Source organism: Podarcis vaucheri (assembly GCF_965113315.1).
Source record: "Podarcis vaucheri genome assembly, chromosome: 4".
In the NCBI taxonomy this organism is placed as follows: Eukaryota; Metazoa; Chordata; class Lepidosauria; order Squamata; family Lacertidae; genus Podarcis; species Podarcis vaucheri.
In genome coordinates, this window is record NC_138762.1 from 67,615,434 (window position 1) to 67,633,504 (window position 18,071).

The 18,071-nt window shown below is 40.2% G+C and overlaps 1 protein-coding gene across 3 annotated transcripts in view; it reads left to right on the forward strand.

The window, feature by feature from the left end:
• Window positions 1-18,071, forward strand: part of MAP3K15 (mitogen-activated protein kinase kinase kinase 15) — a 63,057-nt gene that overhangs the window by 13,600 nt on the left and 31,386 nt on the right. The window contains exons 4-7 of one of the 3 annotated variants that reach the window (XM_082220561.1): window positions 8,680-8,757; window positions 13,363-13,556; window positions 16,255-16,423; window positions 17,221-17,327. In XM_082220561.1, coding sequence (XP_082076687.1) covers window positions 8,680-8,757; window positions 13,363-13,556; window positions 16,255-16,423; window positions 17,221-17,327 — 548 coding nt within the window. Of the gene's footprint in view, window positions 1-8,679; window positions 8,758-12,379; window positions 12,413-13,362; window positions 13,557-16,254; window positions 16,424-17,220; window positions 17,328-18,071 lie in introns of those variants that run through there. The other 2 variants (XM_082220563.1, XM_082220562.1) reach the window with 2 other exon arrangements.

Below are 18,071 nucleotides of genomic sequence, written 5' to 3' on the forward strand. Positions count from 1 at the left end.
GCTGCTCTGAGCTAATTGTGTTCTTCAAACTTAACATGTTTTATCAGATACCCATATTGGTACTTTATTTTGGAAACCCTGATATATTTCAGATGTTTAGCCCTAAACCGCTGGTTAATGTCCCCTGCTTTTTGCTGCTGTTTTGAGGCTGGGATCATGAGTTGAAGGTTACAATTGGGAAGTCTCCTCTGCTTGAGAACTGGAAAATAATTCAGTGGCTTCAAAATCTTGCCTTTCTTTCTGCAGTGTTCCTTGCTGAGCTCCTGAAACTCAATTATGGGCCTGACCCCCTCATGAACTTAGTGCTCACCCAAACTGCCTTCAGGGCTTCAGATCCAGATTAGATATCTACTGTGGAACAGCCATGCCTTCGAGGCTTCAGATTCAGACTAGATACACCATGGAAATATGATTCTTTCCCCCATGGAACCCCAAAACAAATGCAAATGCATGCTGGTTAGCTATTTGTGTGTTTTGTAAATGTAGACCATTGCATAGCATTTGGCTGATAAAACACTCCAACAACTTTAAGCTTAATACTGAAAATTTGATGGAGGTGATGACTCATCACCTACAACAAACAGCAAAGGAATAATGTAAATTATATTTCCCCTTTGCTCTTTAAATTATGTTACCTTTTTGACTTTTGAAGATTGATTGGGTTATAAAAATAAATGGAGCCTGTAAATATCATAAAGGCAGAGTAAGGAAAATGAGTCATGTGTGATAGTGAAACAGAGCAACCTTTTACAAATCTGTCAACAGGCAGACCCCTTTGTTAATATTAAAATGCTACTTTCTCATATTCTTTTGGTAAATTCCTCAGCCACCAAGTACTCATAACATAGAGGCTGTACATTTTGTGGAGAGTGCATATAATTATAGTCAACAAATATATCACAGTGGTTAACATACTGGAGGCAGTTGAAGGGGACTGATGGTATACAAACTAATACATATAAAATGTTATTGTTACATGTTGAGCTTGTAGGTCTTTATATGATGAGTTGAGCCATGAGTCACATCACCCACAATATATGTGTGTAGAGGAGGGAGGGGGGAGTCATTCTGGTTCCTGCAATCACACCTAGTTATAGGATTTCAAAACCGTTTATTCGAAACACATCTCTGTTTTGAATGAAGCATTCTGCCCCCACAATTAAATTTCTAATTATTAGAAGTATCACATTTGGAAACAGTAGGGAGCAGAAAACTACATTGATTTCGAAATCTTACATTTTGTGGAAATCTTACAAGTTGGTCTGCTTACAGTTTTTGGGGGGAACAGGAAGGCCACACACATATGTAGAATATGAGGTGCCTGTGACTCAATCAATTCCTGTTTCATAGTTAGTAAATGTAGATATCAGTATTGCCCCAAAACTACAGTAAAACTGGAGACAACAATATGAGCAGAACCAAGCTGTACCTCCCACAAGTGTCAATGAATAAATTTCCCTTCACGATTGAGGTCTACCCTTCTGCTCTGTTGTAGAATCATGATGGAATTTTCTTCTAACTCTAGCCAAATATTTCTGCCTTTGTGTTTCATGTGTTGTTCGAGTTGCATATATTTTGTATGTTACTGTTTGCTTTTATTTTGTTCTTTTCAGTTTTGCAGCATACTGTTGCTCAAGAGTTATGTGGGTTAACAGATGGCTGGTTCAGGGAACCATGAGGGTTGCCTGGGCACATATTATTTGAAGTAGCTAATGAGGCTCAGGTTTCTCACTTCCTGCTCTGACGGGGCCAGTGACAGGAGCTGGCATCACTGGGCACTTACCAAGGCTTATGCTTAAATAAGAAGACCATTCCCATGAACCTCCAGGGCCAGCTGATTCTCCTCAGTGTTTCTGCTGCTTCACTTGCCTGCTTCAAACAAGCATACAGTGAGAGAAGGAGAACATTGCTTTGTCCTTTCTGTCTGGGAGGTGGGAGGTAGTGTGGACTGGAACTAGAGTGGGGAACAAGCAAATGGGCAGGAGTAGTAATGAAGAGCCCCACCCCAAAAAAAACCTACCATAGAGACAAAGTAACTGCACCCCTGTTACGTATATCAGTTGACTGGGGTTGACAGTCTGAGCTACCTCATAGGGTTATTGTGAGAATAAAGTTGAAGTGTATTGTCCTAGTAAGAAGGCTAGTAAAAAGGGTAGGATAAAATAAAATAAAATAGAAGAACATTATAGACATAACTGATCCCTATAAAGGGACAGATTGGCATAAGGCTTCATGGAGCATCCTTGTCCTTCATCCTATTTGCATGTGACCATATCACACTGTCAATTTGACATAGTGAGAAGTCTGCACATGTTTGTTCACTCTCTTCTAGATGCCATTTTTCACACAGTGTTGCCAGCCTGCAAGTCGCTCCAGGCTTGAGGGATTTATGGGCTGTAATACTGGAGAAGAAACTGCTGGCTTAGAGGAGTGTAAGGAAGCACATGCAAAACTTTCAGTCTGTGGCTGTACTATGAATTCTGAGAACTGTAGTTTACCCTTCATGGAGCTACAATGAGCAAACTGCAGTTCTCGTATTTGGGGGGGGGGTCTCTGTGCAATGTACTTCAAATATATGGTGTGTACACAGTCTCAGTCATTACTCTACGCGGTTCTGCATGTGTGCTGAGGACTGGCCAGGCAGGAGAAGGGGTTTGATTTAAATCGTTTCCCCCTCTTTTGTGTGAAACAAATATCAAGCGACTTTGCCCAATGGCTGCCATACTTAACACTGACAATTGATGTGGTCAAAACACTTGCTTTGTGATTTTTATCTGGGCAAATCACAAAGCCACCTTTACCCTGTTTAGTCACGTACCATGAATGGAAGCAGTCGTGTAATTTCCAGTTATGCAGGTAGAACTCAGCATGTATCAGGTTTCTGCAAGGTACTACTTGGATGTTTGTTTCCAGAAGGTAATGCTTGGGGAGTGCTCTTTGGGCCCATGGAACCTTCAGTGTGAATGGGCTGGACCGTTGTCTTGTCTCAATGGACTTGATGAGAGCCAATAAACTGAAGCTCAACCCAGATAAGACTGAGGCTCTGATAGTGGGTTGTTCCTTTGACCAGATGGACGGGAGGTCGCTTGCTCTTGGTGGGGTAATGCTCCTTCTGAAGGAGCTGGAATACAGGTACTCCTGGATCCATTGCTGTTTCTTGAGGCTCAGGTGGCCTCCGTATCACGGAATGCCTTCCATCAGCTTTGGCTGGTGGCCCTGGTTTGCCCTTATCTGGACAGGGATAGTCTTAACTACTCTTGTCTAAGTTAGATTACTGCATTATGTTATTTGTTGGGCTGCTTCTGAAGATGGATTGGAAACTTTAGCTGGTGAAGAATTCAGCTGCTGGGTGGCTCACTGAGATAAGACAGCTTGAGCCTTTCATGCCAATCTGACCTGATCGTACTGACTGCAAGTTAGTTTTGGGGCTTAATTCAAAGTGCTGGTTTTGACCTATAAAGCCTTCAACAGCTGAGGCCCGCAATACCTCAATGCCCACCCATATGACCCGGACCCTGCAATCATCTTCTGAGACCCTTCTTTGTGTGCTTCCTCCATGAGAAGTCTGTAGGATGGCAACACAATAACGGGCCTTTTCTGCAGTGGCTCCCCACTTGTGGAATGCCCTCCTAAGGGAGGCTTGTCTGGCACCTGCATTACATATATTTCAGCATCAGGCAAAAACTGTCACCTTCTCCCAGGCCTTTGGCTAATTAAACAATCTATGGCTTAAAAGTTTTTTGTGGGGGTGGTGGTTATTGTTTGTTATTATGGTATGTATTTTTGTAATGTTATGAGTTGGTGGGCTTCCTGGGCTCCCCTTCTAATTCCTGGGTGGCAGACACTGGATTTAGCATGTTAAAATGCAAGCCAGGAGCCAGCTTGGTAATGTACTGCTAAAGATATGCCATTAGCAGGGAACAAAGACAGGGAGATGGGCTATCAGCAGAGCAAACACACTCTGTCAGCCAGCAAATGGGTGGAGCCCCCCCCCACCCCACTGTGCTCTGTGTTAGTTTGCAGAGATAAAGGCCAGTGGTAGTGGAAGGTTTAAGATTACAGTTTCACCTGATGTGAGCCAGAGAAAAAGAGGTGTCCGTGTGCAAGCAGCGAGAGCTGGAGAGATGGGATCAGGGCACAATGTGGGCTGAAAGTTTGAATCCTAGGTGGCAGCCTTGGGAGAAACAGGACCCTTTTGAAGTGTATTGCTTTGAACCCCTCCATCGTAGGCTCAGGTTGTAAATATGTGTAAATAAACCAAACACCATAAAGACACCACAGTCTCCACTGTGCCTCATTTCCAAAGGAAACATGAACGCTGGGCAAGTGCCTGGACCCCTGGAATCTGGCAGCACTCAAAGGTCAGGGTGGGATGGAACAGTATAAATTTTTGTGGTTTTGAATTGTAAACCACCCTGTAATGCTTGGATGAAGGGTGGTACAATATAGAATTTTAATAAACAGCAACAACAATGCAAATTCATAGAACTGCCCAAGTGTGTGAAACTTACACACATGTGCAACCTTTGCATTGCATTCAGTTGAGTGAGCTTATGACTTAACTTTGTGTTAGAAAGTCAACACAGAACTATGTCTTACCGCAACGGGCAAGACAGGAGTTTGGTTCAGGACCATTCTAAACCTAATACAGCCGTACCTTGAAAGTTGAATGGAATCCGTTCTGGAAGTCCGTTTGAAAACCAAATCGTGGCTTCTGCTAGGCTGCAGGAAGCTCCTGCAGCCAATCAGAAGCCGTGGAAGCACTGTCAGATGTTCGAGTACCAAAAGAACGTTCACAAACCAGAACAAACACTTCCGGGTTTGCGGCGTTCAGGAGCCAAAATGTATGAGTTCCAGGGCATTCGACAACCAAGGTGCGACTGTACAGGAGATTTCTGTAAATTTTTCTTTTTTTAGTCCAGTTGAGCATGATTTTAAGCTACTAGGTATCCCCCAATTGTTGGGTGGGGTGCTTGCTCTTAAGGTAAAGGGACCCCTGACCATTAGGTCCAGTCATTACTGACTCTGGGGTTGCGGTGCTCGTCTTGCTTTATTGGCTGAGGGAGCCGGTGTACAGCTTCTGGGTCATGTGGCCAGCATGACTAAGCCACTTCTGGTGAACCAGAGCAGCGCAGGGAAACGCTGTTTACATTCCCGCCGGAGCAGTACCTATTTATCTACTTGCACTTTGAGGTGCTTTCGAACTGCTAGGTTGGCAGGAGAGATAAATACCTATTTACCTACTTCCACTTTGACGTGCTTTCGAACTGCTGGGTGGGAAGGAGCTGGGACTGAGCAACGGGAGCTCACCCCGTTGTGGGGATTTGAACTGCCAACCTTCTGATCAGCAAGCCCTAGGCTCTGTGGTTTAACCCAGATGGGAAATGTTTTTCTTCTTCTTATCTACTCTCTGATAACAATTTGACCAGTCCCACCCCCCCCACCAGAATGTTTAAATCAGGACTAATATTTTCAATGAAGGAGGAAATGATTTGAAAATGAAGCTGGGAACATTTGTGTCAGCAGTAGAATGCATCTGTTGGGACATGGCCTTTGAGCTTAGTTGAGTAGTTTTGTAGGTGCTCTGAGTAATAAGGCTCTGCAACCAATTTAAGTCTTACACAAGTGGGAAGACTTAGGTTTTTTAAAACACAAACAACACCCTGGGATTTGTCAATTTCTGTTGTTCTAGCAGTAAAATATTATGAGATACAAATGAATAGAGATGTTATCCTCCTTGACTTTACAAAGCAAACAATTAATATTTTGTGTTGCTAATTTACTGCCCCTCTGAGAGTATTAAATCATGCATTATGAGTTGCTTCTAACATCCGGGAGCTGGGTTCCCAAAACAGAACTGGCCTTGCATGTAACTAAAGGTCACCATTTTTTATGCCCCTGTATGTGCCCAAAGCTCCTTGGAGAGTTGAACTCTGACTGCCATTTGCAACCACTGATGGTGTATACACAACTCTGCAGAGCCTGTCAAAGCACTTATCTGTGAAATAAATTGCAAATAACTCAGCCTAGTGGAACAGTTTCTTCTTTCTCAGTGTTACCATGGTGCATTCATGGTTTTGGAAACAGATTGTGCTCTTTGATTTCTGAGGGGTCAGCATTGTTGTAGAAATATGTAAAATGTATGTCTATTTTTTATGGCAGGTTGCATTATACTTCCTAACTTCTCATGACTTCCTTTTGCATAGATTGGCCAGACTACCGTATGAAAAGAGAAACTTGCACTAGTGCTTATTAGGAGTAGATATGGATAAGTTGCCCAAAACTTTTAAATCCAAAAATAAAGCCTGCCATGTTTTGTTAGAGCAAATGTAACAAGAAACGCAAACCCCCAACCAAGAGACAATAGGTTGTTGCAATTTTCCTAAACTAATATGGAACTGAGGAAATTACTCTTTGACTTTGTGTCAGTTCTGTATTTGAACTGGATAGAAAGTTGGTGTTTTTGTTATGTTGTCTGCTTGTAGCAACATAAATGGAAAACACTTTTCTCTAAGGTCTGTTTCCCTGAATGTTTTGAGTGTCCCGCTAACCCAACAGCACAACTACAGTCAATTCAATGATCTGTGAAGCAAATACTGTATAACATATAATACAGAGTTCAGGTACATGGTCAGTTTATTGGCGTAGAGGTTATACTAACATGAGATAGCATAAAAGGCATAGAGTTAATTTATAATAGTGTAGTTTCAATATGACATATAGCACTCACTCTGATACTCCTTTTAGAAGAGTTAAGAAACGCTGGAAGCTTGTACATTTTAGTTGGCTTTTATTGCTAATGTTTACTTTTTGGATAAGGTGCATAAAATATTAAATGTTTTTATTTATAAGACAAGGTTGCTAACATGCCTCTAGCTTTCATATCACACCCAGTGGCGATGATGAGTACATACGGATCAAGAGAAGCGTAGTTATCTCTAGGCAAAAGTAGGTTTCCAAGAAAGATATGGCATGTTTGCCTCAGTTAAAAAAACATTGCTTAGAAATTTCAGAATACTTCATTCTTAGGACTGAAACCCCTGTGCACGTACTAACCTATGCATTATGCATTATTCAGGTTCATTAGTAATTATAATAAGACGGGTACCATAAATGATAAATTGTACAGTACTGACCATCTTTGTCCAGTTAATAAGCCTTTTTAGGAACTGCCCCGTTCATCCATGCCAGATAAATCACAAGCTGTCAATTTTCTGAGGAATTTACAGATTCAAGATGCTTCCTTCTTCGTGCCTTAGGGGGCTCTTTACATAAATGTTTACCAAATACATTTTTGCTTTTTTCTTCAGGTCATAATTGTGCCACATTTAATACGTTTATGAGATAGTATTATTGTGCTTATGTTACTCAGTTTAATTCCACCGCTATCTCTATGATCATTCATTGGGTGGTAAAAAATGTGTGCTAGTTTCTGCAAAATATGGCAGGAAGAACAACATCCAAATTTCCTTTTGATGACTAATCAAAATACTTTTGACAGTTTTCAGAAGTATTAATGAGAGGCAGCAACTTGGTTTGATAGTGTGTGTGACTATATGAATCTCCTTCTAATATTATTTAAGGTGGGGATGGGGAACATGTGACCTCCCAGGTACTACAGGACCACAACTCCCATTATTGTTCACCAATGGCTATTCCAGCTGGGGCTGATGGGAGTCCAATAACATCTGGATAGCCATAGATCCCCCCACCCCTGCTTTAGAGACAGGAGTCCTCTTTATAAGCTTTGGAAAACATGGCACTTCTTCAGAAAGCGTGCGGCCTTGTAAAACTCAAGACTCTAATAATCTTTGGAGCATGAAGGTTATAGTAGCAGCAACAGTTGCATTTATTATGCGACCATAAATCCTAACATGTAAAATACATGTGTTTAAGGTGTCATGATCTCTGAAATATGCAAGACTTCACATATGGGAACGAATAGAAACTGTGTTGTTTAGAAGCCCCGTATACAGAAACTTCTATATACTACACCTATATACTGCAATTCTACTTTCCTAGGCTTTGTATAATACTACTTTTTAATTTTTCTAAATGTCTGTGTTAAGGAAGAGTCTGGATTATTTGGTAAATTTATGAGAGATGGTGTCTGCTGACTATTCTTTGTGACATGTGCAGATTAGTGTACTGCAACTCACATGTTTAAACACATTTGTTTGCACCATGGTTTAAGGGTGATGTGAACATGCTTGAATGAGCCTGAGTGAAGCCTTTCGCTCTCATATGTACCCTCTGTTTTCCTCCTGCCATGCAGAAGAAGGACTTCTCCAGCAGTTAGCTATATTCCCACAGAATCTTGGGTTGTCACATCATACAAAAAAAAAGAAAGAATGGTCATTTAAGATGATCTCTGGTTAATTAATGAAAGAAGCTTCACAACCCATGGTTTGAAAGTGGCTTGTTTTGAAAGTGACTGATACAACATTGGTATGGTTTCATCTGTGGGTTTGTAGCAAGTTGATCTACATCTCTGCAGTTCCACTATAAGTTGCATAAACTCTTAAAAGAAAAATGCTGTACTTGATGCATGTGTGTCATATTTTGCTGTTCCCCTCTTTTTAATACATTTTTTTTTCTATTCTGTGTGTCTTTTCTTTAAAATATGCATACTCCTATGATCTCCATTTTTGCATAATGTCCCATTACAATTTGGAGTAGGCTGCAGTTGCCAACCGCAAAGCTTTTCTTCAAGTACAACTACCTCCTGAATACCACAGTGGTGGTATGATGGGCAAAGTATGTATCATTCTATTATTTCCCTGAATGTTCTGTAAGTGTGGCTGCGCTCTATACTGCTTTTTCTGTTATGCTTTTGAAAGCATTCTTGCCCTGATATTTCAAAACGACGTTGAGGGCCCTTCCAGGTGTACTTTCTATTGCACATGCATGACTTCCTATGCTTGTGAATCTGTCAGTATGGTCACGTACAATCCTGCTTTCATATTGTTTGTGCCTGCCAAAGCTTTCGGGTGGTCAAACAGCTTCACTTCCAGTCAGTGCGTATCCCGTAGTTTTATGGGTGAAATCCCATAACATTTTATACCACAATGTTGTGGTTTATTTTTGTCCTGCTTTGGTTGCACTTTAGTTCCTCTGGATAGCAATAATGTAGTAGCATTGGGAAAGCATCCTAGAACAAACTAAAGCAGAATAAGTCCACCACTAATACAGCGTTATTATGTCAAGGGCATGTTGCAGAATATATCCGCAATCAAACACCCATCTGGACAGCCCCTTGGTTATCTCTTTGATTTCAAAATAGTTTGTTGTTTAGTCAGTATTATTTAGTTCACATCTCTGCTCCTCTCTGCTTTCTTACATTAAGCTCCTAGCATGAGAGCCTCTGCTACATGACTCCTTCCCACACTGCGAGAGAAGCCAAGGGCCAAACTTCCTCCCCATTCTGATATTGTCCCATCTTCCCCACATGACATGGGGGAGAGCTACCACCCACGTTACCCAGTGGTAACTGCAGTGCCTCTCACACTATCAGTGTGTTGTCATATTCTTGTTCAAATGGAATATACTAATAACATGCACAATTCTAAAATATAACTTTGTTGCAGATCAGCTATTTAGGTGGGTTTTTTTATCTAGTATCAAACATGTCCTACTCCTTAATGTTACTGATTTAAATTGAAATCCTGAGCATGCTCCCACAGGCAATGCATTTAATAACTTTAAAGTCGTTTTAACAAATGGTGTTTGCCCATGCTTTGCAGTTATTTCTAATGAATGGTTCCTGCCTTGTCTTTGCTGTGCAGTTATGTTTTTCCTTTATTACACTTTATGTTAATACAGTGGGTAGAACATTTGAATTACAGTGTGCCGCATTGTAGCTGAACAAGCTACCTTTTAGTTTTCCTTCTTGGGAGAACATGTTTTCTTGCATCCACATCCTACTTTTTTCAATGGAAAAGTGACCCTTTGTGCTTGAAGAAAATTCTTATATATTTACTGCAATGGAAAAAATACATGAAAGCTTTACATTCTGTTTCCTTTACTTAGCACAAGTTAGACTTAAGACTGGGGTATTTATATGACTGCATTCTCTTGCATGAACCTGTCCAGCAATTAAGATGGACCTCAAAGGCCTTCTTCCCTGTTGTCCCACCAACTTCAGTAAGATTCATGGTGACCAGAGATTGGACCTTCTCAGTTGTAGCTCCCTCTTGATGGAGCCCTCTTCTCAGTGGGGCTCACCTGGTGCCATCTATTTCCTTTTTGGCCCTGGGTAAAATTTCATTTCCCCGTGCTTTTCAATATTACCTCTTAGTGCTGTTTTTAAGCTTCTGATGAACTTTTGGTTATAGTGCTGCTTTTTTGTTGTGATTACTGTGAGATGCTTCTTCTCTTACCAGAAAGCTTGGGTTAGTGGAGGGACATGGGCAGGGACATTCCTGCCCATCTTGTAGCCACATGTTCACCAACTAAGAAGAATCAGCCTCAAAGTTAGCTGGCAGTCCAGAGAGGGAGTTGAGGGGGCAAGAGAGAGCTCAGGGTAGAAGAGGATACAAGTGAGTGCTTTGTGAAAAAAGAGTTTATTTAACAGGAAAAAGCTATAGCCAGTATTAATATACTTATCAATAGGGGTATACAACTAAGTAGATCAACTGTAATTGTTTGAGAGAGCCTTGTGCCAGTTTTAGTTCTTAATGTTTTATAACAGAAGCAAAAGAAACTGAGCAAAAGATAAACCAATCAATGAACTAGGGACATTGAAGCATGAAGAGTTAATGAGTTTTCCAATTCTTTTGCAAAAAGCACTATGACCCATTTTCCTCTGAGCAAAACTACCAAATTACCTAATGTGTAGCGTTTGCTCCCTGTGATTGATGTGTGTGTATTATTTATCCAGTCTCCTTAGATACAGATATCTAAAACACTTAAGTTTATTGCTATATGGGGTTTAGGAGGTAGAGAGCAGGGGGTACAGTGCTTGAATTATAGAGGTAAGGGAACCCTTAATGAAATCCATGACTCACTCTAGTGTTACCATGATCAGGCCCTCGCTTTAAGAGCCTTGGGAAAACAGGGACTCAGAGCTCTTCTGCCTGCTGAACCCACTAAGACACTCGAACTCAGGACGCAAGGGAGAAACGTGCTAAGAGGAAGGCATGCTTGGCAAAGCCACACTGTGATCAACTCCCGCCCGGAAACCAATGTCCCCGCTGTGGAAGGATGTGTGGATCCAGAATTGGCCTCCACAGTCACTTATGGACTCATTGTTAAAACTGTGTTTATGGAAGACAATCTTACTCAGCTACAAGTGATCGCCAGAGAAGAATCTGAACATCGGAATAATGGTTGTGTTTATTGAGCACACCTGATCCCCCCAAAGCCCACACGATGCCCTTATTCAGTCCATGTAAATCACAACTACTTGTGTCCTGAAAATGGTTGGAAGCAATGAGCTGGCAAAAACTTTTCCACATAGGAATTGGTTTTTTTAAATAAAAGCACCCCTTCATGTACTTCACATTTAGCACTGAATTGTGATGGTAATAAGGAATGCTTATGTGCAGATGTGTCCTACTTTTCACTCTTTGGGCTCTATTCACAGGTTTTTAGCAAACTCATCATTATAACTGTCATTCATTTCCAGTTTCTTCACTCAGATATTGTATAAGAATGAAAAATAGCTTCCCCACAATCTCCCCTCAATCTATTTTCTCTCTCTCTCTCTCTCTCTCTCGCACACACACACGGTTTTGATGGCATCCTAATGCTCCCTGAAGTTGCATAATAACATAACTGTGCAAGTTGTAGTTGGTAGGTGTGTTAGAACTGAACAGACATGATCTGTGCATTGTAAGGCATGGTTCTAATGGGACTGTAATGCATTGGCCAGCAGGATGGGGATTTAGTGCTTAAATCTCAGTGTTTCAAAGGATCCCTGTGTTGAACACAAACACATCTCCCTGCTCATCAAGGAGGGGGAAAACCCTTCTTACTGTGCCATGCTAGCTTACGTTTGAATGCTCCCACACATAAATAATGTAACATCCCATCTGACAGTTATAACATTCCATCACGAAATGCACGTGGAATCAGAACATGGCTATTGACCCTCAGAAACAGATGTGTCTGTTATTCTAAATATTCTGTGGTTCGGTTAGCATTTGGTTTCTTGTTTCTCAGATCATGTTTCCATTTGGAAGGGACCCTGAGGATCATCTAATCCATCCATCCATCCATCCATCCATCCATCCATCCATCATCTAGTCCAACCCCCAGCAATGCAGGAATATGCAGCTGTCTCATACGGGGATTGAACCTTCCACCTTGGTGTTATCAGCACCATGCTCTAACCAGCTGAGCTATCCAGCTGATTTAGTACTTGGCCACAGCTGAGCACACTGAATGAATCCCAATGCACCTTCCCTCCATGGTACCTGCAATTAAAGACATGGGAACCCTCTTCCATTTGGTTGCCATAGTAGCACAAAAACAAAAAACCCACCCGCAGACATTACACTCTTCTGCTCAACTACCATAAGCTACCATGTTTCTAGTTATAGGGTAGTATCCAGTTAACTTTTACTCAGAGTACACCCATTACAATTAATGGACCTAACCTTGTCACATTCATTAATTTCAGAGGATCCACTATGCGTGAAAGTTAGTTGAATAACACCCATAGTATTAATTATCCAGAAACTTTATTACTAATTATTTATTTGTGTATAACTAAATTGCCAAAGTGCCTTCTAATTTGTAAGAATAAAACCAGCTGCAAAACACTAATAATTAAGCTACACAGTAAAACAATTCCATCAGTACATTAAAATAAACGTATGCAATTAGAATGTGTGATGAGGCCATTAAAATAGCAGAAAACAATTCAAACAGGTTTAGGTCAGGAGATTGGGGAAATGGTTGTCTAAGTAGGTGTGTCTTCAAAAGTAATTAGACATTTCCTTACCTCATTTTTAAAAACTATTTGAAATTGTTTAGCTTTACAGAAAAAGTCTTTGTGTTTTTATTTCACAATAAATGCTAAACTTTTTACTCATGTCTGGGGTGGTAGAAAACCTGTGGCCCTCCAGACTCTTCTCGGTCTCAGCCAGCATGATCGATGGTCAAAGAAGATGGGAACTGTGTTCCATCAGCATTTGAAGGGTCACAGCTTCCCGGTTCCTAACTTACATGATATCTGCTATGGGTGGCTGTGAATATTGTGCTTTAATTTCAAACTCTGCATTTGATCTTTGCAAGAGGTGCAGATGTTTGCTTATGTTGTTGCCTGTTGAATGCTCCTTGTTTCCTAAAGGGATGAACATAAAGAACACTTATCATTCTTACTTTGTCCTAATCATTTGACACTTTGTCGTCTTTTAGGCTTCAAGTGGCAATTACTACTTCATTCCATACATTGTAACGCCATGTGCAGATTATTTTTGCTGTGAAAGTGATGCCCAGCGGAGAGCCTCTGAGTACATGCAGCCCAACTGGGACACCATCCTAGGGCCTCTGTGCGCTCCATTGATGGACAGGTTTATCAGTCTTCTCAAGGACATTCATGTCACGTCATGGTAATTTTTACACACTTTCCTCTTTTAGCTATAGTAGCTTCCAGGCTTGTTGGGTATAGTATATAAAGAGCAGCAAGTAGTTCTCTCAGTACCCTGGTGAACGGGTTGGTGGGTGGGTCATACTTATTGATACTTATTGATATAATGTAATTTAGTGTAAAAGGAGTTTTTGTTTTTGTTATTAAAACATAGCAAAAGTTCTTTTGCATTTCTTGAATGTGTGGTCTCCCCAGCACGCCTTCTGCAACGCAACTAATCTGCAAAATAACCAACACATGTATCTCCCCTGCTTGAGGGAGCTAAAATTTGAGCTAAACTGTATCTCTCTCATGCAGCCAGGCATAGGAACTTGTGGTTATTTTCCAATATACTAACAGTACATAGAAGCAGAGCTGACAGGCCAGCCCTTGGGAGAAGAAGGGAGTAAAAATAAATGTAGTATAGATTTCAAAGCCCCTGGTTGAAATAAGATGCTTTTAGACTAGTATCCTTCAAAGTGTCTGATGTTTGTTAGTCCCACAGGACTGTAACTAAAGTCTTACTATAGCAGCTAATCTTTAACATATCTTAACAGTCATCAGCAGGAGTCATTTTGTCTTTGAGTAGTAAATGTTATTTACAAAACTCATTGCTAGTAACAGTAACAATGTGCTGATGGGTAAAAACTAGCTTGCTAATTAGAGTGATGTCGGAAGACCAGATGAAAGAGAAAGGGAATTACAAGTTACATTTCTTGGTAGATGAACTAAGTTGTGATCGTGTCTATAGTGGTTCAAGGCTGGGGAACTGGTTCCAGCTAAGGGACCCATGCTGACTACTTTGACAGGTAGGTACAGCTGTCCACTTGTCAGTCACATCAGCATTACATTAGGTGTTTCAACTTCAAAAGAAAGAAACAAAGCCCTCTTGGAAGCGTGCTCTTGATTCTTCCTTTGCAGGCACAAGTACATTAAATTACGCTGCTATATTACAGTAGGTCACGACATTAAATCAAGTTAAATTCACTTAACGCTGTGCGTGCATCAGACCTCATTTGTTGTTCTGTTAGGCTACTTTGCATATGATTAAGGTGTGTTTGATTTTATATCAATTTCATCTTCTATATTTAGTGATCAGTGCTGGGGTTCTGAAAAGTTTACTTTTTTCATTTGAAATGGATCTACTCCTTAAGTAGCAAATGATATCAGCTTTGTAATTCCTCCCCAGATGATCTATTATTATATATTAAGTTTGTTACTGACTGTTCACCATCAGATAACAGGTCTGGTTATGACAATTTAAAATTCAATATTAAAAACAGTCAGAACAAAATTCAAGAATCTGCAAGACTTTACAAACATCTTTAGGATCCTAGTTAAATGGTTACGTCCCATTTTATTCAGTGTGGTTTAGACATACCGAATTTATTTCTAATTTCACATTCTAGAGCCAAACTGATTTTTCAGAAAACGAGAGTGTAGATTCAACTTAGGTTTGTAAGGTACATTTAATCATGGCCAGGATCCAGAAGATAACATAAGCCTCCTACCTTGCTATAGGGTGAACTAGTTCTGAAACTGAAGGTAGTTTAAAAAGCAGTTTTTGATACATCACGATATGAAGTTCTGCCATTTAAAAAAGTCAGCAATGCCACTTAGTTCATGCAAGCCTTTGGTTATACTATGAAGAATCTTAGGATTCTAGCCATTGAGTGTGATAGCTTACATACTGTTATTTACTTTCATTAAGCTTTGTTCATATTTCCCCCCTTAAAATACAGCATTGATAGCATCCTTAGTTGTGATTCCGTTTTGATTAAAAAAATGTGGGGGGGGGGAATAGAGAGTTGGTTAGAAAAATCATACTTGCTGGTTGTATCCCTACCCTCCACAAATTCAGTGTGATTTAAGTCCTTTTTCGCACCTCCTAAATCATGCATATGGTGAAACTATGCATGTTGATGTTAACTGCATGGCGATTAAATTATAATAATCCTAGGCACATTGCAGAGGAGGATTTACACTGGTGCTGCTGTGTGTGGGGATGGCAGGTTTAACCTTTTCCTCCCCAGCCTTTTTTCTGATGAAAATGGATCCTGTGTTCTGCTATTAGTGATTCTAAAAAACAAATTGGGGGTGTTCTGTTGCTGAGTGCAGTGCATGGACTGAAATCTCCTGCCTCCCACATGCTTTGTATCAAATTTAAAATCCTTTGATGTGGCAACAAGCCAAGCAATCAACATAATGTGTAATTAGCTTCTGAATATGCAGAAGGGACATGGGCTCACTCCTGCTTTTCTGGCCTCCTACCTCTATGTTTTTACTTTAAAGACAGGTTTATTTCACACCAATCTGTGCCACATGGGTACAGCTTTGTGGCTGGGGCCTATGCAGTAATTTAGGCTTCTTGTATCATCCTCCATTCCCCCCCCCCACAAAAACTATGCAGAGCTCACTGTCAGGGTAGGATCAGGCACATTCCCTCCATGATTCTATTCTTCCTGATATGTCATGTTCACATGGCCTTTAAGGTAATTAGACCTTTCTGTTCCTAATGTTTATTAATTTTCAGTAAAGAGATTTGGCATCCCTCTCCATATCTCCCAGGAAGGATCTCTCAGAGAAACCAAGGTCTAATATTTTGGTGGTCACATTTCATCAGCCCTAGATAACAATTAATGTAGTAATAATGCTTTCTCTGCTATGCTTAATTCCTCTAGTACATATTACAAGGAAACTCTGTTAAATGACATTAGAAAAGCTAGAGAGAAGTATCAAGGAGAAGAACTGGCAAAGGAACTGACCAGGATTAAACTTCGTATGGATAATACTGAAGTCCTCACTTCTGACATTGTAATCAACTTACTTCTGTCATATCGAGATATCCAGGTATGTTACTTTTACCATAAATACATAGCACATGTCCCCAATGTTATTTTATCAAGGTTTTACCCATTTTAAAAAATATTTTTTAAAGGTGATCTTAAGTTCAGAATCATTGGGTTCTATGGAATCCGGATTCATGACGACTGTTTCCTTAAAAATAGCACAAAAACGCTCAACAACTTTGGCCCCAACAACATGTGTGTCCTGATTTTCACTGTTTGAAATATTGCAACCCTAGATATCAGTGTTTTATTTACAATAATTTGCTGCAGGTGTTTCTGCCCTTTTCTGTAATATTTCTCAACAAGATATGGAAGTTGAGGAAATGAACCACATAACTTCTTGCTATCTGACCCTGCAATCTGAGTTTAATGTGTTCATTTTACTTAGTACCCTTCAGGTTATAATTCCCCACTAGGAGATTATGAGTAAGACTGCTTTAAAAATGTTTTCCATTGCAGTGCATGCTTGCCTTCAGCTAGAAATGCAATAATGCTTAAAGAGCAATGTCAGCCATCTAGTGGGATGGTGCAAGTGGCTTGTTAACACAGGCAAGGATGCATTCCATTCAGGATTGTGTTAGTTCATAAATTCTGGCTCCTGTAGAGTTGTGTGTGTTCCTTGTAGGCAGAGAATATATTTCTAGCAGATCTTGTCCTAGGATGAAGGGAGTATCAAGGAGATAGGCTATGCATTTTTTAAAGTTGTTGTTGCTCATGGTCAGAATAAGTAAAAACCATTTGATGGATGAATATTGGTTAGTAATGCTTTCCTCTGTTACCTCTTTAAACTGCTGTTAGGACTATGATGCCATGGTGAAGCTGGTGGAAACACTGGAAATGCTCCCTACTTGTGATCTGGCTGATCAGCACAATATCAAATTTCATTATGCATTTGCACTGAATCGGTAAGATTAACTCCTGTGTGAATACATTTACAGAGAGAGGTAACTATTCCATTAGTGCAAAGGCATCTTCAACATAAAACTGTAATTGCAACCACAGACTTGGATATTTGTTACATGAAGGTGACCCAAACATTCCCAGTGTATTTCCACACTCAATCCATTCTACTTAAACAGATGACTTTCCAGCCACCGCTTATGTATCTCTTTCGCCATTCCCCCCAGAAAATATTTTAAATCCTCCTACAGACTCTGTTGGACTACATTCTGCTTAGTAGGCTGATAATTGAAGTATATGTAGCTTCTTATTTAAAAGTGTAAGTTTAATCCATAGTGCTCTTGTCCCTCATATATTCTAAGTGATCACTGTGCTCTGCAGGAGAGGGGCTCCAGCTGATAACCAGCTCATTAGGAAGCTTGTTCCATACAGTGTAAGAACTGGGTTTTTAGTGCATGCTACCCCCACATACTCTTGCAATTTTCTCCCAGTATACAGTATATCAGACAGGTACCCTTGTTTCTGCCTTTTGGGGGTACTTATTGAATATGATCTTCTTTCAACAAGCCTTTTAAGCAAGATTCTCATTCCAATCTTTATCGGGATTAGCTTAGAAAATGTATTTATGTATTTATGTATGTTTTAATGTTGATATTTTTTATTGTTAAATTGCTTTTGGGATTCATTGGCTTAAAAAAAAATACAGTGAACAAACCTGTAAAAAATCAAGAATTACTCTGAATTTTTTG